We start from the raw sequence: 22,534 nt of genomic DNA on the forward strand, positions 1-22,534 counted from the left end.
GTCTGTTTAACGTTATTTCATACTACCTATTTCAAAATATACCATTTGCGGAAGTTTGTCTCCCTTGCCTACGAAATTTTTACGGTTTATAGAGCAGTTTATATAAGGATCAATAGTGATCATAGCTCAAAATTATGTTTTCCAGTTAAGCCATTTTGCCCTTTACCAATGATATGGTATTGACCTTGTCCCTTGAGAGGAAAATTCTAAGCTTTTTGTTTTAAATTCTTATCTTTGTTTGAAGTATATCTCTTTCGTTTACACTAGTCTTCAAGTTTGCATGTTTGCATAAAAGAAGTCTTTTCAAGTTCTCAGACTCTCTTATTAACTTGCACGACAAAACCTTAGTTTCAACCTAACTTAATGTTTACGTATATAAATGAATTTTTCAATCGTTACCTTAAGTTATGTTATAATATATAGGTTTTGTCTCTCTCCCTTATGTTTCTTCCTTTAAGGGAGAAAATTTAAGTTTTCGTAATTTTCCTTTATTTCTACTACAAATTTTACACATGTGCCAATTTCAAGTATCCATGGTCAGAGGTCCATGTTGTATAGATTTTGAAACATAGTCAAGTGTTGTGTAATTTTGAACATGTCTTCTAAATATCCTCCTTAGAAAGGGAAATATTTAGTTTTAAGATTTGCTTCCTCTTTCCGTTCCACAAATTCTACACTGGTGCCAAATTTCAAGTATCCATGTTATTGAATCAAATAAACCTAACTACATGAATTTTGACCTTTCCCGTAATTTTCCATTCTGCAGAGTGTAATTTCAAGTTTCTGAAATTTCTCCTTTTACTTCTCTTGCCAATGCTTTGTTAATTATAAATTTCAAGTTTCTATTTCTACTAGCAGTAGCCTATAGTTTGAAAATTAAATGACATAATTGCGTTTTGCACTGCCTATTAATTTTCTTTCTTGAATGGGAAATATCCAGTTTTCGGATTTTTGTACTTTATTTGTGTCATCAACTCCACGTTCCTCCAAAATCTAAAATTTCCAGGATTACTGATAATCCTAAGGGAATAATTGACAGTTTTCAATTTTCTTTATATCTATAGGATGTTAATGAATTATGCCGATAAACTGTGAGCGATGAAAATAAGAGAAACAGTTCATATGGACCTATGGCGTGAAGTGTATAATTTCAGAGCTAGGGTTGTCCAAAATCGAAAAAAAATCCAAATTTCAAGAGGTTCTGTTTCGAGTTCCAGAAACTGTGGATGGTGGTCGTTAGCAGCGTAAAGGAAGCCACGAATACATAATCCAAATGTGCATGCTTCATCAAATTTCAATAAGTGTACAGTGTATTCCCTACAGGGTGTAATTCTCAGATATGCTCTCTATAGTGTTTTTAGATATACCCTGATTTCAAGGAGAGTCCAATGTAGGCAGGAGGTAAGCCTTCACAACTATGGATATCCGATGCTTTCGGGAAGTCGGAAGTGTTGGAAACAGGCAGCTTCATGTCATTTTGTGTTCTGAATTACGTGTGATGCGATGTATTTCGTGACGGTATATTTCACGTTTCCTTCACTTATAAGCGTGAAAGAAAACATTGCAGAATGCGTTCTTGTGAGTACGAGAAACCATGCTGCTGAGGATCTTTACCACTTCGTACAACATGCCAAAAGATTACATGTTCACTGCTATCAAAGCTTATCGATTGCCTACTTCGGACCAATCATGAAGTCAGATCGTATCTCAAAATTCGGTTGATGTCTTATCTTGTTAATGTATGAAATACTCTGTATACTCATTGAACATTAATGAAATATACATTTTTGGATTGCGTATTTATGATTTCCTTTACGCTGATAAGGACCGTCATCCATAGTTACTAGAATTCGAAATAGGATCTCTTGAAATTGGGCTTTTTTTGCGATTTTGAACAGCCCTAGCTCTGAAACTATGCAGTTTTCGTCATAGGTCCATATGATTTTTTCTTTTATTTTGATGTAAGGAATCACCTCTTACAGTTTGTCGGTATAGTTTATTAACACCCTGCATATATATATATATATATATATATATATATATATATATATATATATATATATATATATGGTGGTAAGAATCTATTTGAACAAATTTTCGGAGCTAATTCCCGACACCGAAACTAACAATAAAAGGCCTTTGGAACTTTAGACAGTGACGGATAGATTCGGCGATATGAGGTGCCGAAACCGTGAGAGAATGAACTTCAGAGGGCTGTAATTCATAAACAAAGCAACGTAGAGAGTGGGGTTAGAATATGACACTCGAATCATACCTGCTCGATTGAAAAATGTATGTTTCAAACCTACGCAAGATATGTGCAAGGGATTCTCCAATGGAATGTTATGATTTCCTATAACCTGGCAAGGGATCCCTACGCTCCTTTAGGGAATTCCAGAAATGATTGTGGCACAACAGTGGGTCATTTTAGTACTACCTTGGAGGCCCATTGTGACCCTCTTTCAGTGACTCACAAAACGTCGAAATTGGCGCACAAAACGGCACAAAACAAGCATGAAAGGATGTGAAATTAACGACCTCGAAATTCAAAAGTGGCGGAACTCTTGGTCATTTTCGTCCCATCTTGAAAGTTCATTTTGATCCACTTCCAGTGACACACAAATCGTGGAAATAGGCGCACAAAACCGCACAAAACAGGTACTAGTCGATTGGAAGGAAACGAACTTGAAATTCGTTTGTGGCGGAAGAACATTAACGTATTCCGAAATATTTGTAGGCCCATTTTGACTCATTTCCGGTGACGCACCAAACGTGAGAATAGGCGTACAAAATAACACAAAACGATGCAAAATAGGGATGCGCACGAGACGAGTTGAGACAGAATTTTCCTGACAAAATTCGAGTCGAGACACAGCTCTTCCAATAGAGGAATATACATTTTTCGAGTCGAGACATCGCTTTTCCAGCACATTTTCAAGACGTGACAGCCTCAAATCTTGTCTCGTGTGCATCCCTAATGCAAAAGGAATCATCTCTAAATTTGTTGATGGCGCAACAAGTTAATGACGCCGGTGCTCATGGCATTTGACGCTGTCTTTATATAAAAAAACATATAGTCATTCGCTATCGAGACGAGACAAGGTGCACTAAAAGTATGAGAAAAAATGTAACCATTCGTGAGGACCATTTAAGGTATTCCACAGTACTGCTCACTTTTCTCATGGATTTCGCTTTCTAGTATAATCAGATCATGATTTAAAAACGAGTTAAAACGAGCTGAGCGAGGGAGTTATTTGTCAAACTCGGCTCCACACGAAAATCAACATCAATTTATGGTGGTAAAAATAAACAGAACGTGTCCTTGCATTTTTTAAAAATCTCTTTTATGGAAGGGGGACTTTCTACATATGGGAAATTGGTAGTGGGTTGATTTGTAAAAAATAATCGAAAACGATCGATATTAGTTGAGAAAAAAATTGAGAAACAAAAAATACAGTGCTTCGCATTATATATCCACTGCTTTCTATTACAATAATTGCTAAAGCGTGTGATTAGCGTTCAGAGCTAAGGAAATCAAGTTGTGAGAAAAAGAGACATAAAATTTGTACTGTAAGCTTAATTACATGAAAATTTTAAGTTTGTACGGTACGCTTAATTATATGGAAAATTTTATACTTTTTTTTCTTTACGTTGGTCTACTTTACCTATAGAGCGTGTCACTTTTAAATTGCAGTACAGAGTAAATGGAGCGCGCTATTGTCATATTTTTTTCGCCGCTCCGTATGTTTTCTTCCGAAGAAATAACAAGAAACACAGAAAGAGTGATTGAATCTGTAAATAAATACTTCCTTAAATTCTTATATTTTAATTTTTTGTCATTCCGTTAGCGCAAATTTACTTGGAACGACGAATTGGAGCGTTCGAAACAACAATATAATAATTGTGTGTTAAAGATTTAACTTTAATATATTTCATAAATCATTGTAATAAAATTTTGATGGGAGCAATACGAAATCGAGACAACATATGAAACAAATAGAAAACGTATGATTGAAATAAATGAAAAGCTAGACAGTTTCACACAGAAATTTCCTGTACCAGTTGTACAGCATACTAAAGAATAATAACGGGTATGATACTGCTACTGAAGTTGGATAAGAGTGAAAACTGGAGTAGGGTGATAGTGATACGTGACGAGAAAATATGATGTACGAGAACGCTCATTCGTTTGTGTACGCAAAATATTCGCAAATGCAATTCCGTTTGTCAAACAAAAGTTACATCGTAAAGTACATTGTGAAGGCAGCTGCTCCCCACTTCCGATGGTTTAGATCCGATTTTCTCCGCGAAACAACAGTATGATATTTTAACAAATACCAGGAGCTCTAAACAGAACATCGCACTATAATAGAAATTATTAATGCATTTGTGAATATTAACAAAAGATTTGTAAATTTAAAATAAAACAAGAAGAAAAGAACGCGTGCTTAATACTTTTTAATTACTATCACTGCTTCCAATTAAGGGTGAATTCCCTTCTATTTATTCAGTCTGTAGATGATGATGATAGTGCTATGAGAAAACGTTCTTCATCGTCCTGCAATTCATCGGCCTTCCATAATTCTTGTTCCAGTTTTTTTCTCAGTATTTCATTAAATGAGTTACCGACGGAACCCGTCGAACGACGCAATTGATTTTTGATAAATTAGGCAAGGTTCCTTCTTCGTTTACATTTCTTAAAACAACATTCAGTCACGAGAAAAGTCAACAACTTTGCGAAAAGTAACGAGTAAAGAATAGCGCATTCCACTCTGAACAATACCATCATAGATCACCGATATTGCTCTTTTCTGTAGTCGTTTTCTTCTTTGCTGCAGGAGTCAAATTTCCTCCTGTTCTTCCTTTCGTAACGCGTAAATAGTTCTTTGTGAACATCCTGTAGCTCTTGAGGCTTCTTTAACTGCAGAACTAACATTCATACTTTGTGCAAAATGTTTAAACACATTCAGCACTATTTGACGTTCTCTGTCACGCAGCCTACGAATTGAACGTCTTTTCCGCACTTTACTCTCCGTGACAAACAATATAGTAAATACTGTATAATATTATTGACCCGACACACCAAATATTTTAAGTATTTCAACAATCTCCAAATGTAATGGTGAATAGAAACTTAACCGTCCCAATTTCTATACTCACTTCTGACACCTCAGACACACAATATCAGCCTGCAAACTGAAGAATGAAAATAAACTCTATTAAATCTGTTCTAAACAAACACACAAGTTGTAACTTTAAATCACATATAGTGACAGGCAACAAAATACAGGTCGCTGCGCGAGGAAGCAAAACCAAATAGAATTATCAAATTATCCGAAAATACAATTTGTTTCTTTCATGCTTCCTAAAGAAACATAGTAGAAAAGGACAGAGCCTTTTCATTCTGCTTTATGAACCCATGAAGTTATCTGTTATGAACGCTTTTTACATCTTTATTTGCGTATCCAACGTAAATAAGAAAAGTTATATTACAAACGAAACCAACTTTTATTGTCAAAATTGTCAGCATTCGAAAGGACATTAGGGGCCATGTGAGAACTATAAATGAATCGATTACAAAAACTAATAACTTTCTATTATCACCAGTGAGTGAGGAGTTTTATTATTAACAGATATTGATCTGCATTATCCTCTTCCTTAGGTACTAGTTTTCTGAAGAAACGGCTGGTTTTTATGTTATTGCTAACTGAATTCCTATCCTGATTCAAGTGTCTGGATACTTACTATTCACCCGAGATTGAAATTTGTTTTTCTTGGAAGAGATAAAGTAAAAACTGTACGCTTCCCTATGTCTAAATGTTATATATATATATATATGGGGAAAACGAGCGAAGTAAGTGAAACGTAAGATAGAGTAGAGTTGACACAATGTTTCTTGCAGGTGTAGTTCAGGATACAATTTTATGCGATGCGATGCGATGCGATGCGACCAAGAGGTACAATAGATTCGTGTTTGCATAGCATCAACATTGAATACTCATCAGTATAACACGACACTCTACATCAATAACATTAAAACAAACATTATGAAGAAAATAGTATAGGCCAGATTTGTCACTGCCTTTCTTGTGGTCAGATGCGCGCGCTTTGAAATGTTGATTCCTTAACATTAAAAGCCATAAAATCTAAATACAGAAAGATATCGACCTGAGAATTTTTTTTAAAAATAACTTCGGTCATTACTCAGTATTTTTCTCGCTTTGCACCCTATCTAACAAGAAAAATAAAAAAGGTTATCACTAGTCAACGTTTTAGATAGGTATTAAATAGCTGTATAAATTTCAACTTTGTATCTTTTATAGTTATGACGTAATGACTTATGACGTGATATATTTAACGCTACGTTAGAATTTGCCATTAGCAAGATTTCGCTATTTGAATTTATTTTGAATACTTGAAAATTCCTTCTGATATGAGAAAGACATATTATTTGATAGAGAATACAATGTTCTACAATAGTCTATCCATATCTAGCAAGAAAAAAATATTTCTAGAATTCAGGCTAACTTTGGCAACAATGGGCATACGAAAAAGCATTGCCATTTACTCCTGTACTGCAATCTAAGGGTGAGCGCTCTATAGATTTGTGACTTTCAAATTTTATTCTTTTTTCCACTGAAAAATATCTATAACTCAACAAGGAAATAATTATCAATTATAATTATAATAATTATCTATATGATTAAATTCATTGTAATTTTGTCCATAACAAAGACTTTACCATTTTCTACTAGCTGTTATGGCCGTTCTTCGCAAGAATTAGATAAAATATCAATGTAAACAAACTGAACAACAGGAGAACAATTAAGAAACATTTCTAAAATTGGATATATTTTGTGTGAATACATATCCAACAACGTACACGTGTTTTCATTGGGAAGACCGATGGTGCCTGAATTTGAACGTAAACACTATCGGAAGTATCACCATAAATTTGATCAACCCCGATAAATATGGGTTCGACACAAATATTGGTCATTTTCTACTTCTTTTACATGTCCCGGTAAACGCCCTCTGAGACACCCTTGTTTTGAATTGTGAAAAACATTTCCTCTGGCACCTAGCCGATACCGCGAAAACTATGAATGTGACACTAAAAACTACCATTTTCTACTACTTTATACATATCCCGGTAAAAGCCCCTATGATCCTCTGGTTCCAATTAAAATAAAGAACAACGCCTCTGGCTCGCAGCCGATGGGGGCTGTATTTGGAACTTAACGCCTGTTGAAGTATCACCATTCATCTCAGCGACAGCGAAAACTATGGATTTGACACTAATATCGGTCATTTTCCATTATTTTACATGTCTCGCAATTTTCCTGTCCCGGTGACTCCCGGCCAGCATACAATGGTGGCTACATCAAAATCATCGCTAAGAAAATATCTCCATTGTTCTCAGTGACCGCGAAAATTACGAATTTGATACTAATATCGGCCGTTGTGGATTATTTTTACATGTCTTGTGATCCTCTTTATAATGCCCTTGTTCCTAAGCAAATGCGACCTAAATGTGAAAGTAAACGTGGTCTTGAGTTTCACCATTGAGCTTAGCGATCCCGAAAACTATAGGAATGACACTGATATCGGTCATTTTCGATTATTTTTACATGTCTCGGAATTCCCCCCTCTGGTGACCCAAGGTCCGCATACAACGGCGGATGAATTTGAAAGTCATCGCTAATGGTAGTGTCACCATTGATCACAGCTACCTCGAAAACTATGAAATCGACACTAATATCGGTCATTTTCTACTACTTTTACATGTCCCGGTAAACGCACCCCTGAGACCCTCTGGTTCGAATTCTGTCAAAAGCGCTTCGATTTGATGTGGGACCTGGACCAAGGTATCCGTGACCAAAATTTGGTAACTCTCGGTCAAGTTGTCTGGTCCCCAGGACGGTCCCGGTAATCGTCCCCCTGAGACCCCCCTAGTTCGAAATTAAAAAAAAGAAACTCTTCGTCTTGATTTGGAGACTAGACCAAGCTACCCGTGACCAAATTTTGAAAATTTTCGGTCCATTCGTCTGGTCCACAGGCCGCACAAGGATAGACAGACACAAACAAACTCTTTATTTTATTTATATTAGAAAAGTCAGATTCCGTTATTGTAATAGAGAGGTGCTTGAGCGATTGATCGTAGAAATTTAAACTCCAATGAGTGATAATTTCACAGGCTTGTTTTATTACAAGTTTAAACTCTTTAGCCATTAGAGAAGAGAACGTGAATAGTGGGTCAGAGTTCATGACAATGAGTTTTGGTGAGTCTGTGGGTCACAATGGGTGAGAGTGGTTTATGGTGGGTGGTGGGTCAGAGTAGATCACGGTGGGTCGTGGGTCACGATGGGTGGTGAGTCAATTGATCGTGACTAAAGTTTTCATTGCCTCACGCCCTCTCTGAACTGCAGTGTTGAAAATTTATCTGTGAAAATCAATTGCAATTGACCAATCAATTGAAAGTAATTTCTGTGTAAATTAATTGCAATTGAGTTAATTGCCAATTAATCTCAATTGCAATTGAATGACTGAATTCAATTGCAATTACTTTCTACTGTAATTACTTTCAATCGATTGATTATTTGCAATTGGTTCTCCATGATTAATGGCCAACTGCAATTAAGAACTAACCATTATTTACTTCAACTGTTAATTCCAATTAACAATTAAATTTACAGATTAATTGTTAATTGTTATTCAATTGATATTTGTGCAACACTGTTATAAATGTATTTCTTAAGTTTTCATTCCAGAGGCTCATTTTTTACCAGATATCTAAAACGGCAAAAATCTGTTTAATTTTCTCATTTAGAATACTTGTGAGAAAAGAGTATATGTAATTGATACTCAGTGCAACTTGTAAAACAATTTCCCGGTTTTTGTTTTATTCATTTGATTCTATATTCCCTATTATATTTCCCTTTGAAATATGTTGTATTACTGAAAAGTATCTACTTTCACGTAATTTTGCATTGTAAAGTTTTGAGATGATTAAGCGCAATTGCGTACAGATGAGAAGATATTTGTATTTATCTCCTTGTACTATAATCAAAGATGCACTGTCTCGTCAATTTTGACTTTATTTGCTTTCCATTAATTTTCCTAATTAAATCACACATATAGTAAAATTATGAAATACGCACCTATTAGATTAGTCATCACGTAATATAAAGAAACTGTTATCAATCTGAGATTGCAAGTTCAAATCCCAAATTGTGACATTTACCCTCCTGCTCCTACGAAGATTATGTTTTACAATAATTGCATTTGTTCTGTTATTGTCATATTTTTATGACATAATAAATAACAATTTTCCGATCGTAGAACCGTAAATATAAGCCGTTGTTGTTCTTTACATACAATGCAATGTCTTTATTTATTCTAATATCAATACCGATGATTACTCGTTTCGTTCTGTTCATTTTATCATTTTCTCTTATTTACTATACTTGATTAAAGATTAGCCTACCTAGCTTGAGGGTATGTCGTTTTAGATTTTAAAGAATTATTATTTTTTCACCAATAACAATAATATATTACATATTGTAATTCTCTATTTCTGCTTGAAATGTTAAACGTCGACTGTAAATGAATCCGGAAAACGGGATTGAATTAAACTTTTCATACATTATATTCATACAACTCTAAACATTAGTATAATTGTATGTAAGTTAGTTACAACATAGGAGTTACGTTTTTTCCTTTTGGGCTACTGAACAATTATAAGGTTATTTCTTCTGGTTGGTAAATACGTTATTGTTTACATTTTCTCATGTTTCATTTACTTCGCCTCTTTATGTTATACTTGTATCATATACTTTACTTATATATTGTATCATATTATTGAACGTATTTCTTATTACATTAGACTGTAATAAACTTTCATAGTTCTATTATTGTTTAAGTGCTTGTACTTTGACTTTCTGACTATAGTCTAGTTTGAATTTTTCCCCAGTATATATCTTAACATCTTTCTATAAAGTACTATGTGCTACCTCTATCTCACTTGACTCGGTTTAATAATATACTATTCTTTCCACTTAAACACTAAATGTTTACCACATACTAATACGAATAAATTATACATCTCTAGTACTTCTGTTTTTCTTCACAAAAATTATATTCCAAATTGAAATTATTTCTTACACAGAGGGTTACGATTAAGTAGTGGTTAACCAACAACAATTGTACGCATTGAAAAGTAAGTATATCTGCAAATATGATTGTTGAATTGTATTGCTTTTTACAGTTACGCTACACTGTATTTTTCTTTATATACCTATAACACATTTTGGCGGAGAGTTGTCTTGAATTGTGGGCATTGCTATTCACCATAGTTTAAGTGCATACTGTATACACGAATATACCTAAAAAAGAACATAGTAACACGTTATTTAAATGAATTCTTAAATATTACAGAGAAACAGAAAGGGAATTATTTGTATTGCATGACGACAGCACTGCCACAATTGAGATTGTTACATTGCTGTCGGAAAGCAGAACACAGGTAAATATATTAGTATACTTTTATATTATTTTATTGAAGTTTTTGTAATTATTAAAATACACTATTAATTAATTAATTGTAAATTTTGTATTCAATCACTTTCAATTACATAACGTGCTTTCTATCACTTTTAATACATTACGTTGAAATATTCATAAATTAATATGCACTAATTTTAATCAAGTAATCAAATTCGAAGACCAAATCAGAGAATGTTTACTTATTTATATAATTAATGTGCTGTTGTGTTTTCTTACGTAACAAATTATATTAGTGTAAATTTCAATTTCATTAAATAGGAAAGATAACATTCTTCCAGATGGTGTAATAATATATATAAAGGTTTGAATTCATTTGTTAGGGAAAATTTGTTATAATGAATAAGACAATATAATAAAAATTCAATACAGACCTGTATCGAAAGGGAATTTCAATTAATCAAAATAATTGTCAAAAAGTGGGTTTTACTTTCAATGGCTTGATATTGAGAGTATCCGTTAGGCAAAATTGTTACGGAGATTCGGAAGCAAGATATAGTTTTCCATTCAATATATGCTAATGAGTAGTTCTTGGGTACTTTCTCTGCACGCTATTTGTTCGAATTCCGACACTTCTTTACAACCAACAGACAACGATGATGTAGATTTGTAATGTAAATGAATAATATACAGCTGTATAATAAACAGCTTAATAACAGTGAATGTCTAGGGAAGATTTTTTGGAATCTTATATTACAGGATTGCAGGTCAAGGCAAATGAGCTGACGATACAGCGAAACTTTGAGCGTATAATTGAGTGTGAGTTTAACTACCGTTAGTGCAGAAATTTATATTAAGTACAGATGATAAATGACTTCTGAACTGTCCTCGCTATTTAGTAATTGAATTCTCTAAAAATGTGGTGTAACCATTTCTACCGTTTTCCCTAATTCCAGATATAGCAATAATAATGATTTATGACTCAGCAAAATATGCACTATGATGCCATGAGAATTTTCTAAGGCTATTTATGGTATTAATATTTTAATGTAGTGAATTATTTTCTAATTACATATAGTTCGTAAAACAAAACCGTTTCGTATTTGGAATGCAATTGCTGCAGTCATTTAAAAAATGATAATATATGAATCATTTACTACGCAATTTACTACATACGTTCGTGTACACTTCGTTTTTTCAACATATGGCAAGTATTAATACCGAGAATAAGTAATAATTTATACATTTTCTTTAACATATTTATTCGGGTCATGTTAGTTCGGTGGTAGAGCGTTCACCTCTGGTGCATGGGGTCATTGGTTTGATCCGAGCTCGCGCCAAGTGAACCTTGTGGTGGACAAACACCATCGGAGTCCTTCCGTTTCCTCCCACTTTCTTAATTCCACCATTTCCTTAATTTGTTATCATTACGGTCTCCTTTAGCTTAACCATCATTACCGTGGAACATAAAACTTTACGACTTCATTTTATTTTACAGGTTTATTGCCATGGAGTGTATGAAATACCAACTGTAGCGGCTCATACTACTGGAGTACCAATTCTTTTCCCACCTGAACATCTCATTGTTGAGGGTTTGTTAACAGAAGAAATATCTGAAGATGATGTTCGTGAAATTGACATAGAGTCAAGAGGCTGCAAATTTCCGGAAGAGACTGACGGACTATGGACGTTTAAATATTACAGCTACACAGCATGTATGTGGCAATGTGTAATAGAGAAGAGCATGGAATTGTGCAACTGCACGAACATAATTGTAGGAAACAATAAAGGTTATTCCATAAATTTTTGTAATATTGAAATATGAGTATCTCAGATAATGAAATTATAAACACAATTTTAGTTTACTTCCACTTTTTGCACCAAATTTAAGATTGTAACATTTCGAAATTTATCACATAACATAATTGACATTAAATCAAGTTTCTCCATACAACTGATCTAGTTTGAGTGAAGCATACAATTTACCTATTATTTATAAATTGAGTTCGAAATTTTGGAGTTGTATTGCAATTTCAAATTAATATATCTTATGAGATCCTGTGGGAGGAGATTTGGGTATTAAAATGTGAAGAAAATCGATACATCTGGACCCATGAAATATATTTGTTATTCAAATTTTCCTCTCATAATTTTATTTACTCTTCATGATATAATTATTCTAGTAAACTTTGAGTTTCCTGGCCACAATTTTCACAAATAACATTTATCCCACAACACGGCTTGCAAGTATATGACAATGCTTAAATAAAATGCAGCAATGAAACTTCATGTGTGTAAAAGAGGTTTGAGGAGACAATAAGAGCCTTCACAAATCCCACCAAAATAGGTAGATTGAAATTAAAATATGTTACTGTGTTGAAACTGATAGGCTCGACCTCTCATTTTTGATTTGAACTAATTCAGAGTATTGTAGATTCTCTTGTGGTGATTTGACCTCCCAAAATGAAACTATCCTTCGTTTAATATTCAGTAGGTTATGCACGTTTTACAACTAGAACGCTGCAATACATTTGAACTTAATTATCTTCTCTCCATTGTTTATGTTGATTGTTGTTTCAACAATTCGTTACATTTAACTTCATTTAAATATATTTTGACTGGCCGCCTATGTTTTGTTTTATAAATATTGACATCACTGGGATTCTTGGACTCAATTTCTTATATTTTTCTTATTTTGTTTCATTATTTTTATGATGCAAATCACAGAAACTTTGATACTTTTCGTTCTACTACAATATGATTTATTATCATCCATTTTCATTCTTAGGATTCGGACAACTATCGGGGATTACTAGGCCCAGAAGTATTGTAATATGTATTACGAATTATATGGAAATAATTTTAAAAAAGATTTTCTGTTTGTTTTGTAATTTATAGAAACACAATTCTGTCGTCTGCTACGATGAATTGGAGCAATTGAGTTAAAATGTTGCTATCCTCCTAGTAGTGCTGGTATGACACCTTCAGCTTAAAATCCCCGTGGGTTTGACACAGACAAAAAGGAATGAAATGTGCTTCAATGCAGTTCTTCCCTAAAAATACAAATAAAAATTACGAAAGATGCATATGAATAATGGAAACAGTAGTCTTTACTAGTCAAATATAAGAAATTAATAAAAATGTTCAGACTTTTCTACGATAAATATACATCTTTGTTTTTTTAGTTTATTGGAATGCTAACTAGCCAGCAAAATAAAACGGATTGTGATACCTAAAGACCAGAATGAGTTTACATATATTTTGTTTTGTGCAAAGCTGCAAACTTCTCAATAAGATTTTATACTCTACCCGACCTTAGTAGAGATTGATTGTGGTACTTGATACAGAGATGGTAGAAGAAAGACATGTATATGAAATAATGATTACTGTTTGAGAAATGAAGCCGACACGTTTTATTCCATAGCGATTTCTTTTGTGGAAAAATATATATATCTCAGAAAATCAATCATGGTAGTTGCCAAACTTCTAATGGAGTGTCTTGAATTTTCTTCATTTTGAAGGAGGCATGGGGGTATGGTAGAGCACTTACCTTTGGTGCCTAAAATTCTTGGTTTGATCACTGGTCCTATCCCGGTCAAGTAAATTTATAGGATACAAAATCTTTTCCGTGGGGTTTCTCGGGATACAGTTCCTGCCCACATTCTTATTCCACCATTTTCCCAATTATCATTACTTTCCTTAATTATTAGTCTCCCTTAGTCTAAAAGGTTTAATTTTGGAACATTAAACTCATATATTTTATTTCATTTTATTCTCTTTAATCTGAAGGTAAGGTTTACTCTTTCTGTTAGTTTGAGCTGTTAAGTTAAATGAGACTTTGACATTAAATATTACTTCACTCGAAGCATTCCTCTCCTAAACCAAACGGTAAATGGTTCTTTGGACTTACGAGTATACTAGATACGGGCACATACTATATAAATATGTAACCATTGCTATATTTTATACTTATACAAGTTCTTTGACATCTTCATTCACATTGTTAATAAACTTGTTGATATATTCTAAGAGATTTTGTCTGTAAAGAAATATATGAATATACAAAGCGTTGGAAGAAAAAATTGAATAAATTTTCATTGCTTCTATATATCTAATGACTTTTACCCATATTTCAGATAATCAGCGTCTTTGTGACCAACGTGGAACGGAGTGTCTAAAGAACAACTCAGGTTAGTTACTTCTTAATTAAGCAATTTGAAGATTAAGATACCGAAGCACTTAAACTTTTCATAATTGTATTCAATATTGCCCGCAGATTTAGTATTATTTAATTACTAAATTTAGAGTATTGCCTACAGTAAATTGTAAACTAAAGCATGAGTATCATTAAAGAGATGTAGGATAATTTTGAAAGAACATATACGTACATATCAATTATATTATTCTGCTGTTCATAAGAACAGATAGGTAATTTATGTAAGAAGATATTGATTTCACTTTAATTTTAATATAATTATTACAAAATTTCAAGTTATAAACTTTCCTTCAATTATAAATGCTGAATGCCTCTTCGAAAATATTTTCATTAATGTGAGCGTTAGCAAATCATCTACAATTGTACTGGACTGGCATTTTTGTGTCTATCTCTTTATTCCTCTGTCCCACTATTATTCTAGTAAAACTTATCTGATTTTGAAAAAAAATTGATATGTGTCTTGAAGTGCATTAAAATGTGTGTTTAGTAGCGACTGCGCTTGTATGTAAGTACCTTTTCCCAATTGGAATAATTTTGTGGGAGTCTCTGTTAACTGAGACGAGAGTTAGTTAAGCTTCTACTGTTCAACTAGTTTTACATTTATGGCTCTGTTCGTGTCTCTGTTTATCTGTTACACGATAACTTCTGTAAAACTGATAAATTGTTCATTAAATTTAGTATGCTGCTTTCTTTAGTTTGCAGAAATAAGCATATTGTTACGATTGGAATCCATCAAATCTGGTGAGAGTACAAGGGGTACAATTTGCTTCGTATGAAAGTTACACATGTACATGGAACACAAATAGTTTATATATGTCACGTAAACGATTATGATTATAACAAAACTTTATATTTTCTCCATAGAGTTGTATCATTGAAATTAGGGTTAGAGTCTACAAAGAATAGAAGTGTGAAATCACATGGAATTTCAAAAATATTTTCCACGGTAGGTTTCGTTAAATATTTTGACTTTGGCCCAATATAAGTTAAATTTTCTTCCAGACTTCAAAATCATTTCCTCTGCAGGTAGTTAAAATTAATAATGAATAAACTAGTGAATTTCTTTGCCACCTACCTAAATCATCCTACGCACCACTGACTGCATTTCTGTTAGAAGGGCACGATATGTTTTCTAACATTCATTCGGTTTATTTAACGATAAGCTGCATATATGAGTAGTTTACTCTTTTTCTCAATTCGTAACGTTTGTGAATAAAGTCAATCAAGAAAGAACAGTAAATTCAATCCCTTCACGTGAGATGGGGTACTCTGCCCTGAATTTTAAAATATATGTTTCATGACAAGTTTCACTATAACTGTTTGATTTCGATCTAATACATCTTTTATTACTTATGGTTAACCAATCGCTCACTCTGTATGGAACTGAAATAAATAAATAATGAAAAAGTGATAACCAGCCTGTCACTCGATTTGTAAAAAGTAACACGTTCAGTTTTTTAAGTCATTGACTTTTGATAAATATTATGCATATATTTTCTTAATTTTCCGTATAACACTGTATTTAGGATTAAAATGTGTCCAGAATTAGCGATGGTTTTAGATTTCTAACATTGTATGGATTACCCTTCCCCAATTTAAAATGTCATCAAAAGTATTGATTGTAATTAATTAGATTTTCATGAAATATGGAGTGTTCTTCTTCAGCCCTCATCATCACTACTTCTACTTCTAATTTAAATCAATCGATGAAAACTTCCTTAAATATTATTTGATTTTATCACAGTATGATATACGTGTATAGTGAGGCTTGCACGTAATTCTCGCTGCTGAATTCAATCAAATATTAAGACTCACTTGAGTTTTTTCCAGCACCCTGAGAATATTTAAATAAAATTTCTATGATAACTTCCACAGAGAAATACAATCTTGTTAAATATATTCTATTTCTGAGAATTTCCACTCATCTCAATTTCTTTCGGATTAAATGAGTTATGGGGAGGACTGTTATACCCAAACTGTATAGGCTAAAACAAATTTTTCTGAGTTTACATTAAAACACTCAGATTTTAATAGCTAATTTGGTGTGTTTTGTTGGAGAGTAGAGACTTACTTCTGCAGTTTTGATTTCAAACAAATGAGAGGGGGATCGCTCGATTCAGGACTCTCACATATTATCGAACGTTTTGGCTACTGCCAACGTGGTGAAATTCACATATAATTGTTTCATCAGAGCGCTGACTTTTACAATGTCTTTTTGAAGCTGAATAATTTGATATACTTAAAACATTTTTCCTTTAGATTTACTCTCTGTTAAGATACTTTGTTTCCTTTTCCGGTCCCAAACCTCATACCATTAGAAAATTTGTTCTACATATTTTCGTGGAGCTCGCCTTATTAAAGGATGCTTTAGAGAGATATAGAATTGACATGTAAGAGTAATTTGCCAGAAACTTCAGTTTGTTATCTTAGAAGTTTCTTTTCTCTCTGCTGTTTCTTTCATTATTTCTTAGAAGTTTCTTTCACTATTTCAAAGAAAAAAATAATAGGTGTACGGAATTCTTTCCATTTTGGATATGCCATTGGAAAATGAAGATCATAATAATCAACACATTCTTGATTACAGAGTGCTTACGTGGGATTCAAGATATTTGGTAGCTAATCATGGTGCAAGTCATGGTGTGTCAAAGTTAAATAAATGCAAAATAGTTTGTAGTAAGTTGTAACTTGAAAACAGAGATAATGAATCATTATTGAGAGCCTACAGGGAATTACAGCAATTATTAGTATAAGAAACAAAGTTAATTCGATACTTAAATGCCTCAAGTTTTACATTTTCCGTTGCCAGATAATATTGTAAAAGCTAAAAGAAGAAAAAAACTAAATGAGTACTCAACCTTCTGCGTAGATTGTGAACAAAGAACTACTTCAAGGTAGTTTTGAATTTGTATTAATTCCACGCTTTCTACTTTAACTAAAAATATCGCAATTGTTTTACTGATAGAATTAGTTCTAAATGCTAATTATTTTACATTACACATTTTAAGAATTGAGAGTTTACTTGATATTCATTTTAGTAAAAACAACGTGAGGCTTAGCAAGTCAAGAACATAGCATCATATTCAAACATAAAAATGGTAAACAGTCTAGTAGAAGAGTACTACTTAATATAACATGGCTTATTCTTTTGTTTTCATATAAAACATTCAATTGGTAGAAGGAATAAAAATTCTACTCGCATTCTGAATTTGACATAATATTGAAATATATGTTTGTTTATAATTTAGCAATGCTGTTGCGTTTCTGTTTTGATACGGTTTATAAAAATTGATTGCACATTGGAAGGCACTTTGTGCCTAAATTATATAGCATAAGTTTTTTTTGATATTATAAAATAAAATAGAATATTATTTAATATAATAATATGGAATCATTTAGGAAGGTACGGCCTAGTATGTATACCATGAGCCTGAGTAACATGAACCTCAATTTGGCAATACACGTACAGAATTTTCAGTGTTTCATTGTCTGTCAGTGGCAGTGCAAACGATTTGAAACAACGCACTTCATAGTTTTTCTTGAATATAACTTATACGGTTCCATGTTTTATATGTTTGGACTACTAGTGATACTATGCAGTGTTCAAAGTAAGTATATAACCATATTTCTACATGAAAGTTCTCTGTAATCGTAGCTAAAATATGTATCCATCTTTCCGATGTTAAACCGTTCAGGATCTAACTATACATATATTATTTTTTTCTGTCAGTGGACCATTCTGTTTTTCTAAAAATATTCTCTTAACTAACACTTACACAGAATGAACATAAAATCCTAATTTAAATCAATTTAAATAAGCCGGTATTTCTTTTCTGAGAACTAGCCGATGAGATACTTTATGAACCAACTCATATCTATGGTCAGCACGGATACAGTACATATTATTTCGATCACAATTGATCGTTCTCGATCACATACGATTCCATTCGTTACAGCCTTACAAATTTAATAATGTCGACTCGCAAATAGTTCAGAAACGTAATGATATACTTAGGTATATTTATAATTTTTAAAAGATCAATATAAAATGTAGCGCAATGTTAGGTTTTCATAAATTATTCAAGACTAAACACTGCCTTATTATTACTCCTCATCTCCAATTTTTTAACAGAATCCATTAATAAAATATTCATTCTAAGATTTTGCATATAGTTTTTCATTTTATCGCTTTATTCCACAAGAGAAACATCTCAATACTCATGCGAAATATATCATTCTCGTTTTGTGTGCAACTGTTCTTACCAGTGTTCCGTTAATTGCTTACAATACTAACCTAATTGAAATGATAACAATGTTTGATATAGCAAAATATGTAGGTAAAATTTGCCAAGTTTGTTTTCCATATTTTGTGAGAATGATAAAGTGCATTAACTAATAGTAACAAGCAGGCTGGAAGTAACAGTCATTCTTTGGAGTATGCCCATTCTTTGGGGCATATATCATGATAGAATATACAATATATTAAATAAGTTTAGCTCATATAGTGCTACTAATTTTTACGCCTTATGTGAATAATATAATCCTTGAATACAAAAGTTTAAAGTAAATTTACAGAAAAGGTTCGAGCATGAAGACAAAACTTTGCCTGAGTCCAATAATTCACTTTCTCTAATAATACATACTATAATATGTTATCTAATTATATTTTGTAATTAATGTTTGTGTATATTTATCGTTTTAACGGGACCACTGGATAAATGTCTAATGATATTTAGTTACAATATAAAAATTATATTTCGTTGGACCAGCTTTCAACGAGAGAACAACTCTGTTGCAAAGGATAATATAGAGCCATAGTAATTGTGAATATTAGAAAATATATTACTACACCATTCTGAGTGTAATGTAGGATTCAATAGATTACAAAGTACACTTTTCGTGGGTGGTAGTGTAGCCAAAAATGTGCGCCTGACTGGGGGTTCCAAAATGCATCTCAAGTGAAGTGCAATATTTCTAGATACGTAGATGGGCTCACTATGACTCTGGAATATGACGTTATTATCTGACACTAATGTTTGAACAGTGGAGAAATGATTCGACCTGTAAATGTCAGAATGTGGTTAAGCCATTTGGTGCCATAATTTTTCTAGTGCATATTTTTGATTGAGTGCTACATATTGTCTCTTACATAGGACACATATACAAAAGAAAAATAGGTTTTGATTGTATGTGCCGGGTTACGCCCGGTACAGCCTGTCCTATATATGGGACATTGGCCTTTTGGGTTGACAATTATAAAAAATGAACACATATCTAATTTTTAATAAGTTTTATTAAACAACGTTTGCAAGATTAATACCCGTACAATGTGTCTCAGCACCTTTACATAGCACTGTTACACTAACAATGGTAATTATCAAAGCACAGAACAGCACACAAGCCAACCTGGCATTCCTGACATGATGTTACCGGCTTTTTTGGACAACCTTGACATCTTTGCTTTCTTTTCTCATTTACTATTATGTTATGTTTGCTAGCTTTTCGTGCTTCTGAGCACTTTCTGTACAGTCTCTGTAGCCCCGGACAAAAGTCTGATCGTTGCAGACTGTGACAGCAATGCCATTGTAACAGTTCTGTGAAATTCTAGAAGATCCAAATTACCTAAGTCCAAGATCTGATAAAGGTTTCCATCCAGCAACCAAAGCAGCTTCAACAACATTCGTAAATAAGTTCCAATACCACTTCTTGCCCTTGATCTTGATTGAGTATAAGCTCATCAATTTGTCAAATAAATCTATACCATTCTTCAATTTGTAATATAAAGCAATACATGAAGGCACTTTGATGTTTTCTTTTCGCCCTTTGTTATTTCGTGTTACTGTTTCCACACAATCAACGGATTCACAATTCGTTAGAACAGTCACAGCCTTATTATCATTCCATTTAACCATACTAACTTCTGAGTTACGATCAAACCTTGTGTCCATAAATCCTATTTCCTTTTTTGTTAGTTCTTTTGACGACATCAAAGGACATTTTCCGGTTCTATTTTCCCTGACTGTTCCAGTCATGAAAATGTTTCTTTGTCTCAGATTGGAAGCAAGATTATATGACGATAAGAAGTTGTCCATATATACCGAATGGCATTCTGGGTTTTCCACAACGGAAAGCAAAGATTCAACAACACAATCGGATAATCTGATATCCCCTTGAGATCCAGGTTGGTAGGAAATTATGTGCTGTGGGTAACCAGTGTGTGTGGCTAAAATCCATAATGTGTACCCAAACTTCACGGATTACCCTTCATATACATTTTCAAACTAATTTTATCATAATATCGTACCATTCTCTCATCTATAGTTAGTTCATGGACAAATACCACAAACTGTTGAATAGCAACATTTATTAGATTATACAAGGGTCTGACTTTGAAGTAACGGTCAGATTTGACTATAATGTCATTATTGTTGAAGTGAATGAACTTTTTGTCTGAATGTGTTGCGTGACATGGTTTGCACGATTATTGGAACAAAAACGTAACCACTATACAACAAAATTCCTAAAAATTGCCTGATGTCATTTTCACATTCGGAAAAGTCTGTATTCTGTTTAGCATCATATCGCTTTGTCTCAGTAACGATGTGTGCAATAATCTTTTCAATGAAAAGTTTGAATATCTGAATTAGCGTTCGGTTTGTTAATTCTGTTTTCAAATTTTCCGTAAATAAATGGCAAATCCGTTTCAAAGTTATGTGTACATAGAGTTTCGTTGCTATATTACCCGGAAATTAAAATTATTTGAAACCAGTAGGCTAAATGGCCGATGTCCTATATATAGGACACTAAAGAAACATGGTATTTTTATCACATTATTTTATTTTCTGAGTTTTAACAACTAATGCATCAAAAAAGAATTATATTTTAAGAATATAAAATAAATGCTTGCCTTCGATTTCTCGGCTTTTTTCATTTTCTGTTTCGAAGACCAGAGAAACGTTCATCAACAATCCAAATTCTAGATATTTAACGATACCAGATTTCCCTCCAAAATGTACCAATCTTCCACAGACGACGAACTAAGAAAGCATGTGCTTGTGTGAGCACGCGAAAAGCCGAACAACATTCGGTTGGTTGTTCAGTGTTGCAAACCGACGTATTTTGTCACTGTCCTATATATAGGACAGTGACAAAATATTAAGGATATTGCAACGTAGAGCTTAACATTCTCTCCGTCATATTTCACGGTTAGGTAGATACATTGACGTTCATGCGCTTGATTTACGGTCGGCCCCATATTAATTTGGCCAGTGGTTTTAAGTAAGGTGAACGATAATATTCTACAATATGACATTTTTTGGTCATCAGTAATCCATATTGCCTATCCGTGAGTACTTCTGGTATCGTGCTAAACGGTTGAGGTCCTTTGTTAGTGGTTTCACCCCTACAACCTAATCCTGATATTCATATCATCTTACATTTGGTGGACTGTGATTGCCGGCAAAAGTTGTGGGATGTTCTTCTTGACCAACTATACTGCAGCAGAACGACACTTTTGAGTGATAATTAGCTTTAATGCCCAGTACGAATTGTCGCTCTGCGTTCTCTTCAAACCACTGAATCTCTCCACCGACATGGTCTGGCGTGAGTTTTGTAGTACGTTATGACCTTGTGGAATGAACCTGGCGGGAAATCAAAGAAATTTGCGAATTTTATTAAGCTCGCACCACATAACGTCAACAATTTGTTTCCTTTTGAAATTATAGATGTGGCATATTTTATGCTATCATTATCTTCTAAGTTCAATGCACACTGAAGTCCTACTCTTACTCACGTAATTCGAAGTTTGACCTAACTCAC

At 33.2% G+C, this 22,534-nt stretch overlaps 1 protein-coding gene across 1 annotated transcript in view; it reads left to right on the forward strand.

Moving 5' to 3' along the window:
* The window catches only part of LOC145685151 (uncharacterized), a 60,517-nt gene that overhangs the window by 30,299 nt on the left and 7,684 nt on the right, over positions 1–22,534 (forward strand). The window contains exons 6-8 of the mRNA XM_081757503.1: positions 10,438–10,525; positions 12,002–12,293; positions 14,640–14,693. Coding sequence (XP_081613629.1) covers positions 10,438–10,525; positions 12,002–12,293; positions 14,640–14,693 — 434 coding nt within the window. The remainder of the gene's footprint in view (positions 1–10,437; positions 10,526–12,001; positions 12,294–14,639; positions 14,694–22,534) is intronic.

This window comes from Thermobia domestica, chromosome 5 (genome assembly GCF_964235325.1).
Source record: "Thermobia domestica chromosome 5, izTheDome1.hap1.1, whole genome shotgun sequence".
Taxonomy (NCBI): domain Eukaryota; kingdom Metazoa; phylum Arthropoda; class Insecta; order Zygentoma; family Lepismatidae; genus Thermobia; species Thermobia domestica.